We start from the raw sequence: 17,068 nt of genomic DNA, 5'->3' as shown, positions 1-17,068 counted from the left end.
CCTCAACATAATTGTAGGTTGTCCACCATATCTGGTTGAAATTTGTTATTAGATTTGGCAAAAATTGTTCTCTGCCAGAGGCTGCTTCTTATAAGAAATTACTAAATTATTATTATTATCATCAACATTACACTACATAACAATCTTGCACTTCATAACTGTATATTTAATGTCTTGTCGAGCTATTTTGCAAACAGCACCCAGCAAGTTTAAAATTGTGTATCATTTGTATTTTTTATTAACTTGATTCTACAAAACCTTAAGCCTTAACCTTTGCTGTTTTCTCTACAACTACTTATAAAAACCTTGATTTTACTGACACAAACCAATCCTTCAAAGTTTTCACTCATTGGTGATTATGTTTCACAAGAATCTGTAAGCAAGCAAAAGGACATGGTAAGAATCAAAACTGTTACTTTTGAGTTAATAGTTTCCTTTGAAGGTGCCTTTTAAGGTCAGTTTGGCCCCATAGTCTTCTCTCCATTTATTAGAGAAAACCTTCCCCACCACATCCCTATGCAATTGTGACATTGTCTAAGTGTTACTCAATAATCTTAGTTCTTGCATAGCCCACTGTCCCTTTATATCAAAAAGGTAAATGAAACAGTGTCATTGTAAGCGAGACACAATATCAGTCTTGTTATGTCAAAACCTTAAGCCTCTATAGTACAAATCTAGCTTGTAGGTTCCATTTGTGTGTTGTGACATAAAGAAACCAAGTCATCTGCTTCACTGATGTCATGTTCCTGCTTTTCACCTCCAGCGCATGGACATGGACAGACGCAGAGAGGACGCCAGAAACCCAAAGCGCAAGCCTCGTCTAATGGAGGAGGACGAGTTGCCGTCTTGGATCATCAAAGACGACGCTGAGGTTGAAAGGCTGACGTATGAAGAAGAGGAAGAGAAGATGTTTGGCCGAGGCTCGCGCTGTCGTCGGGATGTAGACTACAGTGACACCCTGACTGAAAAACAGTGGCTACGGGTAAATTCTGAAAGTCAAATGCAAATATGCCTGAAAACATAAATAACAACTTAAAAATTAATCAAAATACGTTACCATTGCAGTTTATCACAGAAATATTGTGTAATATGCTCATTAATTTGCTTTGCCTTAAAGGCGACATAGACCGGAAGCTCCAATTAACGCTGCGTTTGTGTGTGTATCTGCGTCATTACCTCGTTTATGAAACCCTAAAGAAACCCTCAGCCACTGCTGAGAAAATATGGTTTTATTGTTTTCCTGGGCTCTGCGAATCAGAATCCCTCCCCACTCCTCTCACCACTGTAGCGCCTCCTGGTGCGGCACTAGATTTTTGTATAGGATGTTATAACATAGTCTACTGTACCTGGTCTAAAGAGACCATGGTTGTTTGCACAATAGAAGTCCTGCTTCAGTGTTCACTGGTATCGTTGATTTGTTTATTTTACACTTTATTTTATGACAGTTGTAAAAAACAATACCAAGTCTCACAGTGTATTTGTGTGGCTCATTAACATAAGGACAGTGGAGCTCTGGAGCAAAATATGCCAAGATAGGGTTTTCTGTTGTTCTGGTCTACACTGGTATTATGTGTAATGATATATAAATATATCATTTCATAATGATTTATAATATAATATTCTGATGAATAAGTTATAGTATGGCAATTATCATCTCATACTATTGTTTGTAAAGCGTCCTACCCAAGAAAAAATTGTATTTGCTGTAAACACCACGGTCTAAACAACAGCGTGTAGAAGATACATACACAAATGTTGAAGGTGTAGAACAACTGCATATTTTTAAATTCACTGTTAGCCAAACAGCTCTAACCATTACTGCGTGGCAGTGTTTTTGTTTATTTGTCTTTTCTTTGTGATGCTGACGGCTCCAATTCAACTGCACCAAATATGCCGTGACTTATTCCCTGAGAGACCCAGCTCAGGCTGTCACATCCATTTAAATGGCAGTTGCTCAGGTGTACCACAGAATACAAGAGTGGAACAAAGACATTTTAAGCCCAAGGTGACAGTATGTTGGAAGTGTTAACTGCATTTCAGTGAGGCTTTGATTAAAAGATGACACCTAGCAACTTACAGGTCGTCTATTTCCTATAGGGGAAGAGAAATCACAACTTGTCTGTATGATACCTCACCTATAAGGATCTAGTTTTGACTGGCTTCCAGAATTTGCACATAAACAGCTTGTAATTTATGGGATTGCAGTATAATCAGAAATACATAAAAGAGACAATGCAATCATAGTTCATTTCATCATTACACAGTTTGATGTGACAGAGGAATTATGGCGCCCTGCTCAGTTGGAAAAACCTAGAGGAAGAGACAGGCTGTTTCTTTTGTGCGTAATTGATCCAGTGTTGTTGAAGCTTTGTGAATGCCAAACTTAAAAAATAAATAAAGTAAGAAAATCCAGGATATGAATTAAAAAGTCTTATGTGTTGGTGAGGAAAGATTATTATGATATACTGCACCAGCCCTTGTGACTAAAACACTAATAAGCAGCAACTGTGCAACTGCTTTTAGTTATAACAAAGTCTGGCTTTTTTATTTATTTACTTTCAACAACTAATGTTTTTGGTACACTGGAAACAGAATGAAAAAACAACAGCTATACACATTCAGTGTACAATGACGATCATTAGGAGATTATGATTATGATGATCTGCGTAAATCTGAATTGTTCACCGTCAATTTCTCATTACACGTGGATATTTAGGAATATCTGTAGTATTAACCATGTTGCTGTACTGGCTCATTTCAAACTCCAGGCGATCGAGGATGGAAACCTGGAGGAGATAGAGGAGGAGATCCGGCTCAAAAAGCGCAAACGTAAGAGACGTCAGGACAAGGACTCTTCAAGCAGAGAAGATGGAGGCAGCAAGGCTAAGAAGCGACGTGGAAGGCCACCAGCAGAGAAACTCTCCCCCAACCCTCCTAAACTCACCAAGCAAATGAATGCCATCATTGATACAGTAATCAACTACAGAGATGGGTAAGGACACTGGTTTTCGGACTAAATCATCAGTTTTATTTCTGCTTTTGATGTATTTGACATATTTAAAAACATTACTGTTTTGCTGACATATTCTTTAACTGGCACTGAAGTAACATTAGGGTTGGAAAACGCCCCTTACTTTTAGGAAGATGAAAGAACCATGCTGTTCTAATGTGCTATGACGGTGGTCAGAATGCTTTTCTGGCTGAAAACATCTTGTGTAGATGCTGATTAAAGTGTTGTGCTCGTGGCATGTTTATAGTCAATACATGGCTGGGCAATCATTCATCAAAACAGTCTCTGTTCCATTAAAGAATAATGACTATGAATATGTCTTTATGTTTATCAACCGAACTGAAAACTGAAAATCTTTGTCATTTACACCTATGCATGGAGCAACATGTTTATTTGTGTTCCATTACTCATTATGCTCTGGCTGATGACTTTGCCAAAGCTTTTCCAGGCAATGACTACCCATTTTTTTTCACAAGTCAAATTCTTTCATCTCCGTCTTGATGATTAATTTGATGAATTTGATCATCTCTTATCTCCTAAGTGGAGCCAGGCAGCAGTCAAGCCTCTATAAACTATGTTAAGTGACAAATGTGAAGACATCCCTAGTAAACACAATATGTCACACACAAACACACACACACACACACACACACAGTTGATTACTGTGTATCTTAAAGTCATTATAATAAGCCCTCCCAAGTTGAAAGCCTCCAGGATCACATTAATCCTAGTGTCTCACAGACATCAACAGTTGGGTCTATTCCCAGAGGTTCCCTAAACAATATAAAACCCAATATTTTGAACGCACCACTATAGTGCTTTCAGCAGAGTTTAAATTTTGGGTCTGAGCTCACAGCACATTCAGACCTCAGTGGATGATTGAACAACACCCAAGTGATCTATTATCGCTGTCAAATGGTAACTTCTACATAGGTCTATTTTTTTGCCTTGATTTATTTTTATTTTTTTTACAGATAAAACTGTTGATTTGATATTTTGATCATTAAAAACCAGACATAGTTTCACAATTTGCATCATTTAACAAGTAGCTCCTCTTTCTATTTATCTTGTCGGAATGATATCCTGAGTTGAGCTCAGCCCAAACCAGACAAACCATGTCAATTATTCATTTTGCTGCATCATTTATATGTATATAAAAGAGCTAATATAACATAGCCAGAGGCCAATTTGCAATAACCAAGAAGGTGTTTCAACTTCAAATCACTTAAAGCATCGCTCACCTCTTACTGTCAGTTTCAGTTTGTCATGCTTTGGAGATGATAAACTCAAGTTTTTACCCAACAGATCAGGACCACTGATCTCTGCAGTGCATCTCTTCCAAATAATCACTGTTAATAGAACTGTGTAAATATAGTTGTATTAGGATTAGAATAGGATTCGAATTCTCTAGTGCAGTAGTGTTGTGAAGTGATGTGCTTTTACAGTTATTGTTGGTTTAGTTCTTTTCATTGGGTTTGCTGATAATAATCATATTACGAATAACAACATATCAAGAATGTGCATGTGAATGGCTAAACTTTAGTGGAAAGCTCTGATTGTTTCAGACTAGAAATGTGCCATTGAGCCAAAGAAGCAAGAACTATTATCTGTGACACTTTTCTTTTCATACATGCTGTATTTTAAATAGCTGTATGATAATATTATTTGAAAACTAGACAGCTCAGGTTTCAAATGATGAGTTACTTTGTGTTCCTTTTCAGGTCAGGAAGACAACTAAGTGAGGTCTTTGTTCAGCTGCCATCCCGAAAGGAGCTCCCAGAATATTATGAGTTGATCAGAAAACCGGTGGACTTCAAAAAGATCAAAGTATGATTGATGTGGATAATCCCACATTTAATATGCAAGATGAACAGGAGGCATCTGCCAATCTGATGATGTTGTAAATACTATTTTTTACAGAAAGAATATATAGGTTATTTATTTAACTGATGTTAATGAAATCGCAAGGACAATGTTTAGAATTTGAATCCCTTAAATATCACCTTTTCATCTGCAGAACCCAAAGGGGGCAGGTGTGAATCATGGTGTCGCTTCATGCCGGTGTTTGTCTGTCAACAGGAACGTGTGAGAAATCATAAATACAGGAGTGTGGGTGACCTGGAGAAGGATGTGATGCTGCTCTGTCACAACGCTCAGACTTTCAACTTGGAGGGATCCCAGGTATGAGTCTCTCCCTTTCTATTGATCATGTCTTCGACCAGAGGTTTACTTTCTCTTACTTTGCTTAACGTATTAAGACCGTGTGCACTGTCTGGGTGTTTCTCCCCTTAAGCACTTATGAGTAAGTTTTGCATGATCTGATCAGTTTGAAGTAGCATGAACGTCATTCTCCCAGGAAGCTGAAAGGCATTATGGGGAGTGTAGTTTGTTTTGGATTTGGTAGTTCTATAATGAGCTGCAAACAATGGCTATTGAAGTGAGTGACATAGACACAGGTTTAAGTAGTTTATTTGATCAGTATAAAAATACAAACAGGCACATATATGAACCTTTTTTAATCAAAAATGTTAAAAGTGGAGGGTAAGCCAAGGTTTTAATGTTTTCATTGCATGTTTCATGCTTCAGAGGCTGAGAAATAAAGGTTTGAGTGAACAGCTTATTTTTAAAACTCCTTAGGTCTTAATGAAATTAATTCTTTCATTTTTCAATTTTGTGTTTAACCATGTGTAAAAGAGGATTAGAGCTCTTGGCTGTTTTATACGCAAACCTCTCATGTTTACCAGGAAAATTAAAGAGAAAATTATCTTTCTCCACAGTTTCAACATTGCATATGGCAATTTGTCACCCATGGGTGGCAATTTGTCACCCATGCCACAAATCTAACACTTCCTGTTTCTATTTCAAACTAAAAGCACTGTACTGTTTCACTTTTCTGAGTCATTCATTCACAGAGCAGTATTTGAAAGTATATTATGGCATATCAAAGGCAAACCCTGAGTAAAATATAGCACCAGCTCCAAGAGATGAGCAGAGAGGGGAAAAAAGACTGATAATCAAGAAATGTAACTTTAAGTTATGTGATCTGAGTAGAGAAATGTTGGCCGCTCAGTTTTAATCAATAAAACAAGAGTAAGCTACTTCACATCAACTGCACAAGTGAAGTACGGCTGATGGACAAACTTTTTTCTGGTTGTAGAGCACATTTCTCATGCTTGTGCCTCTAAAGACATGCATATGCCCTGCAGAGTGTGCGCACACTCCACCAGACATGGCTGCATCTTGGGCTCCTTTTAAACAGATTTCAGTGAATGATGTCTATCATACAGCAAGATGGGCCTCTTCGTACAGTCATGAAATTTTATTGTCTGGATGTGACAGCATAGGACATTATTTGGCCTGTGCTGCCAGAAAGAATGCGATGTGGCTGACATTACAGTTATTGCTGAACCCGTTCTTTCTCAGTTTAGCTGCAGGGGCGTCCCGGGGCATGATGCTAGATCCCAATACTGATGTGTTCCAGCGTGTGTACTGACCAAAAGGAAGCTGGAGGTTGTCTGAGGGAGAAAAATGAGGCTCAAGAAGTGTAGCCCTTCGCCATGTTTTAGAACTGGAAGTGTATTTAAGATTGAGGAGATGAGATTGTGCATTTATTCCCCCTGGGGGATGGTGGGTCTTCCCCTGCCTGCAACACTCTCATTGGCCTTGACAGACGTGTTGAAAGACTTTGTTCAGCATGGTCTTAATGAGGATTATGGTGAGGACATAATCCTCATTTTGATGGGTTGTGCTTCATATCCTTCCTCAGGAAACAGTGGTTATATGCATAACCTCCAGTTATTCAAGTTCCTTTTACTTATACTGTATGTTTTATTTAGATGTAATGTATTGGTATCAAATAGTGTAACACTTCTGCCTTTAATAATTTTCTAACATTACTGTTTCCACTCCATATTTCAATCTCTTATTATCTTTAGCCTCATCCCCCATGTTCTGCTCACTGTTCTTTCCCATATTCTGCATACAAAGGTTGTGAAATTCATGCTGTTTGAGGAAAGGTCAATATCATCCACTCCCCTGTTTCACCTGCAGATATATGAAGACTCCATTGTCCTTCAGTCTGTTTTCAAGAGTGCCAGGCAGAAGATAGCCAAAGATGAAGAGAGTGATGATGACAGCGACGAGGACGATGATGATGAGGACGAGTCAGAGGCTGAAGGTAAGATATTCCCTGTGTTTTACATGTATGTGAAAACACGGCATGTGTCATTTAATTTAATTCTACTGTAAAAAGATGTGAGTTTTTCTCATTTCTGTTGCTTTTAAACTGTATACAGGGAAAATGCATATTGTAGTAACCGCAGTTTACTTAAGTTGCAAGTTCTAGTTCAAGAAAACTGCTGTCATGTGTGACCGTGTTTCTACAGTAACCCAGAGTGCCCTTTTCACATTTTGAAGTAGAAGCTTACCAAACAGAAGAAGAAAAGCGACATCATTTTTGATTTGTGAAGCCCACAGTCACTCTCTGACAGGTGACACAATTAATTTAGTACCCTGCAATCCAGAGTTCTTTGAAAGTTCCTAAGAAGAAAACTGTGTCGGCTCAGACCAGTTTTTTGCAGTATCAAAAGCAGAAATATGTCATGTTTACACAGGGCACACACTTGATAACCCGAACCAAGAAGTCATGAACGGAACAACTGTTTACTTAAACACTGATCAACATAATCCAGCGTCTCAGTCTGAACGAAATGTATTTCCAAATGGGCTGAGTATTTGGATTGGAAGCATTTTTATTTTGATTGGGCTTTTATTCTGATTATTTGTATCTATTTGCTACCGGTGTGCAAAACTTGTCGAGGTTTTCACAGGAACCTCTAACTGCTGTCTGACTAGGGCCTGTATGTTATTCAGGCTGTGCAAAAGTAATCTGAACGACATAAGATATCAAAGAAAAACAGACACAGATTATACTTTTTGTGGCTGTGAGTCCAAAACATAAATCAGTGATTCCATTTGTAGTCAAACATGTCATTTATGTGTCTTCATTAAACAAACTGAGATAAACCCTTGTTTTTTTTATGATCTTGCTTTGTCTTTGTCCTCGTCCTTCATACAGCCAAGTCAGTGCGAGTTAAGATCAAGCTGAATAAGGAGGCGAGGAGCCATGACAAAGGCAAAAAGAGGCAAAGCCGAGGGAAGGCCAAGCCGGTGGTCAGCGACGATGACAGTGACGACGACCAGGATGATAATGTAAGTCATCACACATCACGGCGTTCACGAGGCGTGTAACAAAAGCTTCGCTGTCATGATGAGTGACTTTCAAAGTCGGTGGATTTAAATGGTTTCGATACTGACAAAAGGAAAAGTATCTAAAAATTCAGAATAATATTACCTACCACAGCTTGGCGTAAACACCATGTGCTGATCATTGTGTTATCAGTGTTGCTGTCTCCTCCCAGCTGTTTAATCAATGGCTGTTTCACGCCTGTAATGTCAGGTGTATGCCTTTATATCATATTATAATAAATAAAGGGGAAAACATCACCACATCAGGTCACTAATAGGACTGAGTTTGCTTATTAGTTTTTTTTAATTCACTCCTATAAAAGCAAAAGTTAAAAGGGCCATTGCCTTTAACATGTGCCATTGTGTTTGCACAATAACCTCTCAGATACCCGTGAATATCTCTGTGAATCAATGCAGAGGCAGGTGTTAAGGGTAATTGCAGGTTACGCAACCTCTAACAGGGTTAGTGGGAATTTTGCAGAAGCAACATAGGTCTTAATTTGTCGTCTAATTTAACTCGGTACTCTTCTAAACAGGCGTGTCACTCAACAGCAGGCCATACTGTGCGTGTTTATAGTCTTTTACTCAAAATAGATAATACACCACGTTTTTTTTGAGTAAATAAAAAAAAAGCCTTTTGTGGCTTTGCTTCGTCCCTGACATAAGAGTGTTCCAGGAGGAAATAAACAACTTGATCTGAGCAATTACAGCAGATTTTTTTTTTCTTGCTTTCTTTTTACGTACATGTGTATGCAGCAGTTTAGTTAATTTTGCACTCTGTTTAAAATGTCAGCTTTGTGTTCATTTTGTGTCCTGCATCATTAGAATCAGTTAATTAGTTCAGTACTTCCTCCATGACACAGTCGCTGAACTGAAATACAGCGGCAGGCTTTCAGCAGTGCTGTCGCTAAATACACCAGACTCCTCTGTTAAATGATGAGATTTTAGACATACCCTTGGTAATTGTTGGAGATTAACACACGTTTTTAGGATTGTTAAGTGTTTTTACCTGATCTACAGTTTGGCATTGTTCGCTTTGATTCTTGTGTCGGACGTCGCACAAATGCCTTTTCCTGTGACGGCACTCTGACCGATCAGTGCTCGCCAGAGCAGGTACCAAAAAAAGTACCAGGTACTGTCGCTAGTGGAAGTGCAAAATAACCGTGCCGTGCCGCCCTTTGTCCGTCATGGTGCTCATGTGTGGTGTGTTTAGTGGAAACAGGTTCTGTTCTCACCACAGATTACAAACTGACAACACCTCAGTCTTTCAAAGGACATCATCCTTCTTCACTGCCCTTACCTTTAGATTCCTAGAACCAGAAACTTAAGTGGAGGAGAGGCTGTAAAGCTTTCCACTGGAGAGCATATTTCAGGGTGTCGATATATTCCTCTTGACCAATACGTCCTCTACATGATGCGCTCCTCAAACAGTAAACAGTAAACTTTGGCCACACTGCAATATCTCTCTCCACTCTGCGTTTAAATCTCCCATAGGCTCAATGATTCTCATCTATTTCTATCAACAGGATCAGTCGGATAAGAGTGATGACGAATGAGAAGAGGATGCACAGACATGTAGCACTTATAAAGCAACAGACAGTATCTTCCATTGTTGTTCTTGTGCATTTTTATTAACTTCCTCTTTGTCTGTCCGTAGTGTTTTGTCATCCTCTCTCCCCCATTATGAAAATGTATTACTCATAACCAATAAGCTACAGCAATACCAATCTGCTTATTATACTCCTCTTTTTAAAACAATTTGTAGTATATTTTTTAAACGCTGAGCTTTGACTAAGATTGAAATTGTGTATAAAAAAAAAGAAAAGAAAAATAGATTTAGTTATGTTTCACGCGCTTTTGCTTTATTTGTACTTGCTTGCTTGCACTTAAAGAAAATGAAATGTTAACATCCAATTTTTAAAAAAAAAAGGTGTATTAAAAGACAAATATATACTGTATATCTATAGCCAAGGACATCCAAGTTAGTTTGGAGAACTGGTGTTGAAAATGGCAATCAAGTTTTAAATGTGATGATTTATTCTTTTACCTTGTGCAGTGCCAAATGTTGAAATACAAGACAAAATCATTAGTTAGATAAAACTCTGATCATGACTCAGCTGCCGTCACTTTGATAAACAGATAAGTAAACCAACAAGTGGTAAACAATGTATGGTGCCTTTTTAAAAACCTACAGAGAGCGATCGGAATAGATCACACTCTCTGATGCTGTTTAGTTCATTTTTTTGCTCGGAAAATGTGGAAAAAAATAGTTTTTTCTTGTTTGATTTTATTTTTTATTTTTTTTGCTGATCAGTTTCTGAACCCATTGGAATAAACCCTGGGGATCAGTGGCCAATAAATTAGGGGTTCTAATGTAGACAGTGAATACTTTTTATAGTTTTTTATTGTTGTTAACTTTTACAACCAGGAAGTTTCTGGCTAGTCTTTATTAACAGCTATCTGCATATGAATGCACATTTAAAAAATAATAATAATAATAATTATCAACTTATAGTTGATACATTTCCTGTAGTGCAGGGGTGTCAAACTCTTTTTAGTTCAGGGGCCACATATAGTGCAATCTGATCTGATGTGGGCCAGACCAGTAAAATAATAGCATAATAACCTATAAACAACAAGGACCCCACATTTTTACAAAACATAAAAAATAAACAATTTCAACAATATTATGCCTAAATTTAGCATTTACACATGTACATTACAACCTACAGACCAGAGTGGATCCACAAAGGCACAAAACATTATAGTATTTTCACAAATTCATCCCTCGGGCCGGATTGGACCGGGGCCTGATTGGTGGGCCAGTTCTGGCCCCGCAGGCCCTATGTTTGACACCCCTGCTTTAGTGTGTTCTGCCTCTTTTGCTCTCCACACAGTGTTAACCTGCGAGAAATCAAAGCCTGGCCAAACTTGATTGGCCTAACTACAGTAACCAACCACAAAACCAGAATATTTTCCCTAATCTGTACGTGGTGATCGATCAAAAACAATAGGCAGCATCTGTAACTCAGCAATGTTCAGTCATGAGATGACGGCATTTAAAGAGTTCAGACAAACTTTCAGCCACTTGGACAAAATGTCTGTTGTTGCTTAATGAATTGCAGATTATTTTGAGGTGGCTATAAACACCAAATGCTTTTTAAAAGGATTTTTAATGTAGAGAAATGTAACCTTACATTGTAGAGGCACATCGCTTATGTAAGTCAGCACGTTTCATGTATCTTTTATCTTCGAATGCTTCTGAAGTTTCGATCTTTGTTGTAACGTTTAGTGTTAGCTCTGATGTTGAAATTTGCCTCTCTGGTCTCATCGTGTGACTGCAGGCAGCAGGTTCACGTAACATAACACCCTTTGATTGTTTATTATTGAACAACATTGATCCTTCCTGTTAGTGTATGAATGTGTTAGTCCATGCACTTATTTTGCAGCACATGAATTTTACCGGACTCAGTCTCTGATGGATTTTTGCAGTTATCACATTGATAGACAAAGTTAAAAAAAAGAAATAAATCAGATTAGATTGTCATTCAATGACAGTATTTTAAACCATGTACTGATTTCTACATTTGAAACGATGTGTTATTATTGTTCTTTGTGTGTCGGTTCAGAGCCCTCATTTTATGGCTTTATGTGTTTTTAAAGCATGAACTCTATACTGTGTACATGCAGATATATCATCTATGTTTATGTAATATGTGCTTGCCGACTCTCCATAAGTGTGACTTAATCTTTTTTTGCTTTCTTTGCACACTGTCTTTGTGGTTGTATATCGTAGCCCGGGGCAAATAAAATCGCAACCAATTTGCAGCACAATAAAAATAAAACTTCTGGTTTCTTTATTTATTGTCAATTCATTGATGGACTGAGACGGTCCTCAGCATTTTGATCAATAATAGAAATAATTGCTTGATGAAGTATACAAAGGTAGTATTTTCACTTCTAATTTTTAGTAAACTATGTTTAGGATCTATTGTAGGAATGCCTTCCTGTCTCACATCAATATTGTCACAAAATCCAACTTTTAATACCTCTTAACAATTCTGATTTTGATGTCAGAGACCCTCACCCACCCACACTTTCATTCATTCACACCTTGTTCCATTATCATTGACCTGCACAGGGACTTCAGGTAAGGAAGAGTAGTTCAGCTGTTTTTATATATATACATATTTATAATTTATATATATATATATATGTATGTATGTATATATATGTATATACATATATAGATATATATATGTATTTATATATATTGTATTGTGATAATACAGTAATATTTTATTGTGCACATTATAAATGAATAATATTACAAATGTCTCTGGTTTCGACCGAGTCTCACCGCGATTACTGCAGCCGAGTCCCGTCTGAAGAACCTGGACACACTCCAGTGTATGTAAACAGCTCACCTGCCAGGTCTCTCACCCAAACCAGCTCCTGGCAGCACATCACCTGCACACTCATTCTTCTTCAGTGGCTTTCTGTCAAGTTCAGCATCACATCCAAAATCCTCCTCAACAAATCCCTTCTCTGCTCGTCTGACCTCCTCCACCAACGCACTTTGTTCCAGAACTTACAGTCCACACAAATGGGTCTGCTCAACATTCCTCGCACGGATATGAAAACCTGTGTTGAAAGTGTTGCAGCCCCCACACTCTGGAACTAATGTTTTGTCTTTTCCCCAAATCTCCAAAGCATGAAGTTTATGTCTGTCCCAGATAACTGAAGACATTCCTAATCGCCATCTGTTAGGATGAAGTAAGTAAGACGTTTCAACAAAAACTATATTCTACCTTTTAAATTGTCTTTTTTCAATCTATCCAATCTTTATTCTCAAATCCTCTTGGGACTCCATATTCACTAATCTGTAAATATTGAATGCATGGCCAGAATGATTTTATCACACTGACTGTGTTGGTGGCGGAGGAGTTGAGCTCTCTCGGGAACTTTTCCGTTCCAGCTCCGATTGATCTGCAGGATCTGCAACCTCCTTTCCCCCAAGTAAATCAAAATATAATCCAGTTGTCACACGCACACAGTGAGAGTATATGAATCCAGTGCAGAGATCATTTACATCATCTCTTTCCTTCAAGTCAGTCGACCTATTTCAAGAACGTTGCAAGAGCTTTCATGATGTTTTTTATTGACATCATACAGGCAACACAAATTCAACTTAGTGACCCTACCAAATAATAATAATAAGAAAAAATACATTTAATTAAATATGCCACTGTCTTTGTTCTCTGATGTGTCGAGGGTCATTTACAGCTGAATCCATCCATCCAAACCATCTCATTGTAATGAAACAATTTTTGTTAAATGCCATTCAGTGAAAACAATTATGTGACCTTGGTTAAAGGTAGTGTTGGAGATCCTGGAAAAACAGTTGGAGCGGGCTACATTTTGAATTGTCTTCAGACTTCCCTCTCAAGCTCCGTCTCCAGAGCACAGGAACAAACACGGATTCACGGGCACCGCGCAGCATCTGTAACTTTCAGTGACGCTAACTTTTTTGGATACTTGTTCAAATGACAACGTGATGATGAAATTCAACAAATGCCACCATGTCATCACTTTGCAGCCCTTCCTGGGCTTTTAGTTGTCGCCACCGATGTTCACACCAGTCTTGGATCGCTCTGCATCAGCCTTTTTTCTTGCCCATAGCTTTCCCTAAAAGCGTCTTTAGTTTTCGACCAACACCTGTTGTTGGCACCTTTTCTGTCATAACGTCACTGCAACTGCCTCGTTGGATTTAGCAAGCTAGCATACGCTCTGGCGTTGTCTTCTGAGCATGCGTGCTTAGTGCACAACAAGGGTTGCGTAAACTTGATGGCAGTTTTGATTGATGCATCACAATCCAATTGGTGTTTTTACAGGCCTGCCCGTTCCCCAGCTGACTGACATTTTTCATTTTTGTGACAATGCATTCATTAATTGTTTACAATCGGGTTGAGAAGAGGATTTTAAGCAATACAGTAAAAAAAAAAAAAAAATGCTCCTCTTCCATGTCTCATAACGTGGAAGAGTCTTCTTGTTGTCCTGCTGTCAAACTGTTTGACTCAAAGTGTCTTTACATCGACTGCCACAGGACAGCTTAGGATTTTACCTTGTTCCAATGTTATTTCCCTGACAGCTGTATTTATCCAAGATAAGTCGAAGCCTTTCGCACAGCGCCTCTCAACCGTTGAAGACCTTTAAGACCTTTGGTTTTAAAAGGCCAAGCTTTAATCAGAGTGTCATCCCGTATCAAACGCTATCGTCGCAGATCTCGACAGTCCGGCGTCTGAGTGACGCCTAGCGACGGCTACCATCTGTCACATTACCTGCTTGGGGAAAGTTGCAGTGTTAATATGTAAAGAATATTTTTGTTGTCATCTGTAGGTTTCCCCGTGTCTCAGCCATGCTCGCCCGCTGCCTTGCTGCTTGGTTCTTACTGTAAAGGCAGCGTGGCTGTACTGAGCCGCTCAGGCACAGAGAGGCTGTCATACTGTACAGCTGGCTGGACTCTCACACTCCACGGAACATCAAAACAGCTTTCCTTTTTGTATTCCTGTCATTTTAAACAGAGCTTCACTAAGCCAATTCCCCCTGAAGAATGACCATCCATCGCCCCCTTTTTATCTGCCTCTTTGAAGTGCCGAGCTGTTGGGATAGACTTGAGCCCAGGAAGGGAGAAACAAATTGGAAGTTAATCCTTGTCTGAGTGCCAGAGACGTCAGCTGGAAAAAGTCAGGTGCTGGTGCGATTTCTGCTATTCCTCTGTAGCTTTTGTCTGTGGCTTCACCATCATCACATTCTCCGGACAGCAGATGTAGATCCCGAGGTCCCACCAACCCCAAACTGATTCAGGGAATTTTCATTCCTACTGACTCATGGATGGTGATCTGAAAGGACCAGGTGTCCTCTATTATCAAAGAGTTTGTCTGGTGTTCTGCGTTCAAAGCGGTAAAGCGGGACCTTCCCATGCCGCTAACGCTTGCACAGCTTAAAAGGTAGAGCGGGAAAAGGCTTTGTTTCCCTTTGGATTCCGAGGTTCACTATCGGTTTCACGCATGATCGAGGAAAAAGGCGGATTGTTCTTTGCCACCTGGTTAGCTGGTTAGGCTTCGTCTCACGAGATGACACAGCTTGTTTTGTGTCACTAAAATAATTTGCACTTCATGTGAAACAAAAAGCAGGAAGATCTCATATTAAACTGGAAACTGTCTCACATGGAGTTTGCATGTGTGTGTGGGGGGGGTTCTCCAGGTTCTTCGGTTTCCTTTCACAGTCCAAAAACACAAATTTGGGGTTTAGGCAAGTTGGACACTGTAAATTGTCCCCCACTTTTAACTTTTTTCAAGTAGGATTGGCACCAGCGCTCCTTGTGACCCTAATGTGGAGCATAAAGCTGTAGAAGAAGGATGGATGGATGTCTCCTTCCTCAGTTGACACTGCCACATTGCCATGAAGTGTGTCAGAACAGTGGCATGGTGGCACAGTGGTGAGCACTGTTGCCTCACTGCAAGAAGGCGTTGGGATCGATTCCTGGTCTGGCACCTTTCTCTGTGGGGGTTTGCATGTTCTCGCCGTGTCTGCATGGGTTTCCTCCGGGCTCTCCGGTTTCCTCCCACCATCAAAACATGACAGATTGTTAGACACATTCAGTCAGATTCGTCCCTTGCGGCGTCACCTCATTAGGCAGAAACAGACACTTAGAGTAAGGTACAAGGTGGAAAATGTACCATCTGTTGGAGAAGTTTCATGTTGCAGCTGAATATCCCTCACCTCAGCCTTCCCTTCCAAGTGTGCTTGAGAACTGCTGTAGCCTTCACTCATCATCCAAAATCAATAGATATTAGTTGGTCTCCATAGAGCTGACCTGGTTCCTCATATAAATATAAATAGCTTATCCTGGGGTGATGGAACAACAGCAGGAACCAATTGTCACCTGAGATCCAATCATTTTCAGGAGCTGTGAAACTTTCGAAGTGGGAAAAAAGAAGAAAAACAGATTATAAAATGAACAGGGATTGTGTTTTGTGTTGTTTTGCTGCAGGGTGATTTATGTCACGTGTCTTTGACTGTACATTTACATGTTTTAATTGGCTTTGTTCCAAAAGTGGTGCTGAACTGTCCCAAGTCTCCGCTGGTCTTAAATCGATATGTTGTCCTGAGGACCGGCTGGATTTCTGTCCAGGGTTTAACCTTCTGCCACCTGCATTGGATCAATGTACACGTCTGTGGCCCCCGAAAGACAGACTGCCAATACTGTATGGATCACAAAACCGCCTGAAGCCTTCAAAACCTTTATCTATCTCATGAGGTGGTAGAAATGTGGCATTAGGGTTTTGAAAGTTGAGAGTGTCGAGGATGGATGGACAGATAGACGTTGTCTTTCTTGTGTCGTGTGTGATGTTTCAGTCTGGTATGCAGTGAATTCATCTATTGAGCGCGCTTCCCTTAGATCTACACTCACAGGTAATCAGGGACACTGTGTCTTCTGTCTTTGAAGCAGCGAGAAAATCTATTCAGTGTATGAACTTACAGTGGGCAATGAATGCACATTTAAAGGAAAACAAATCAATGCTCTCACGGGGGGGATTAATTAGAGTCAGAAATGTCTGAAATATGTGTGATCTGAATATGAAGGCTTGAAAGCATAGCTACTGGCAAATATTCAGGGTCCTATATGCCATCACACAGCAAGGTTGTTTTTTTTTTATTCTGTTCTTTTTTCTTTTCCTTTTTTTTTTACAAAAAAAGAACACATGTTCATTCAAATCATTGTACTGTAGGTGCCCGACGGCAAAA

The 17,068-nt window shown here is 39.3% G+C and overlaps 1 protein-coding gene across 2 annotated transcripts in view; it reads left to right on the top strand.

Annotated features, from left to right (window-relative positions):
- Nucleotides 1-10,365, top strand: part of smarca2 (SWI/SNF related, matrix associated, actin dependent regulator of chromatin, subfamily a, member 2) — a 41,569-nt gene extending 31,204 nt beyond the window's left edge. For both annotated transcript variants that reach the window (XM_058635963.1, XM_058635962.1), the window contains 7 exons: nt 764-982; nt 2,769-2,992; nt 4,732-4,837; nt 5,090-5,191; nt 7,061-7,187; nt 8,088-8,221; nt 9,784-10,365. In XM_058635963.1, the coding sequence (XP_058491946.1) occupies nt 764-982; nt 2,769-2,992; nt 4,732-4,837; nt 5,090-5,191; nt 7,061-7,187; nt 8,088-8,221; nt 9,784-9,813 (942 nt within the window). In that variant the 3' untranslated portion in view covers nt 9,814-10,365. The remainder of the gene's footprint in view (nt 1-763; nt 983-2,768; nt 2,993-4,731; nt 4,838-5,089; nt 5,192-7,060; nt 7,188-8,087; nt 8,222-9,783) is intronic.
- Nucleotides 10,366-17,068: the final 6,703 nt, after the last annotated feature.

The sequence above is a fragment of the Solea solea genome, chromosome 8 (assembly GCF_958295425.1).
Source record: "Solea solea chromosome 8, fSolSol10.1, whole genome shotgun sequence".
Lineage (NCBI taxonomy): Eukaryota > Metazoa > Chordata > Actinopteri > Pleuronectiformes > Soleidae > Solea > Solea solea.
Note: the sequence above shows the minus strand (reverse complement) of the source record. Positions and strands in the feature narration are given on the sequence as shown.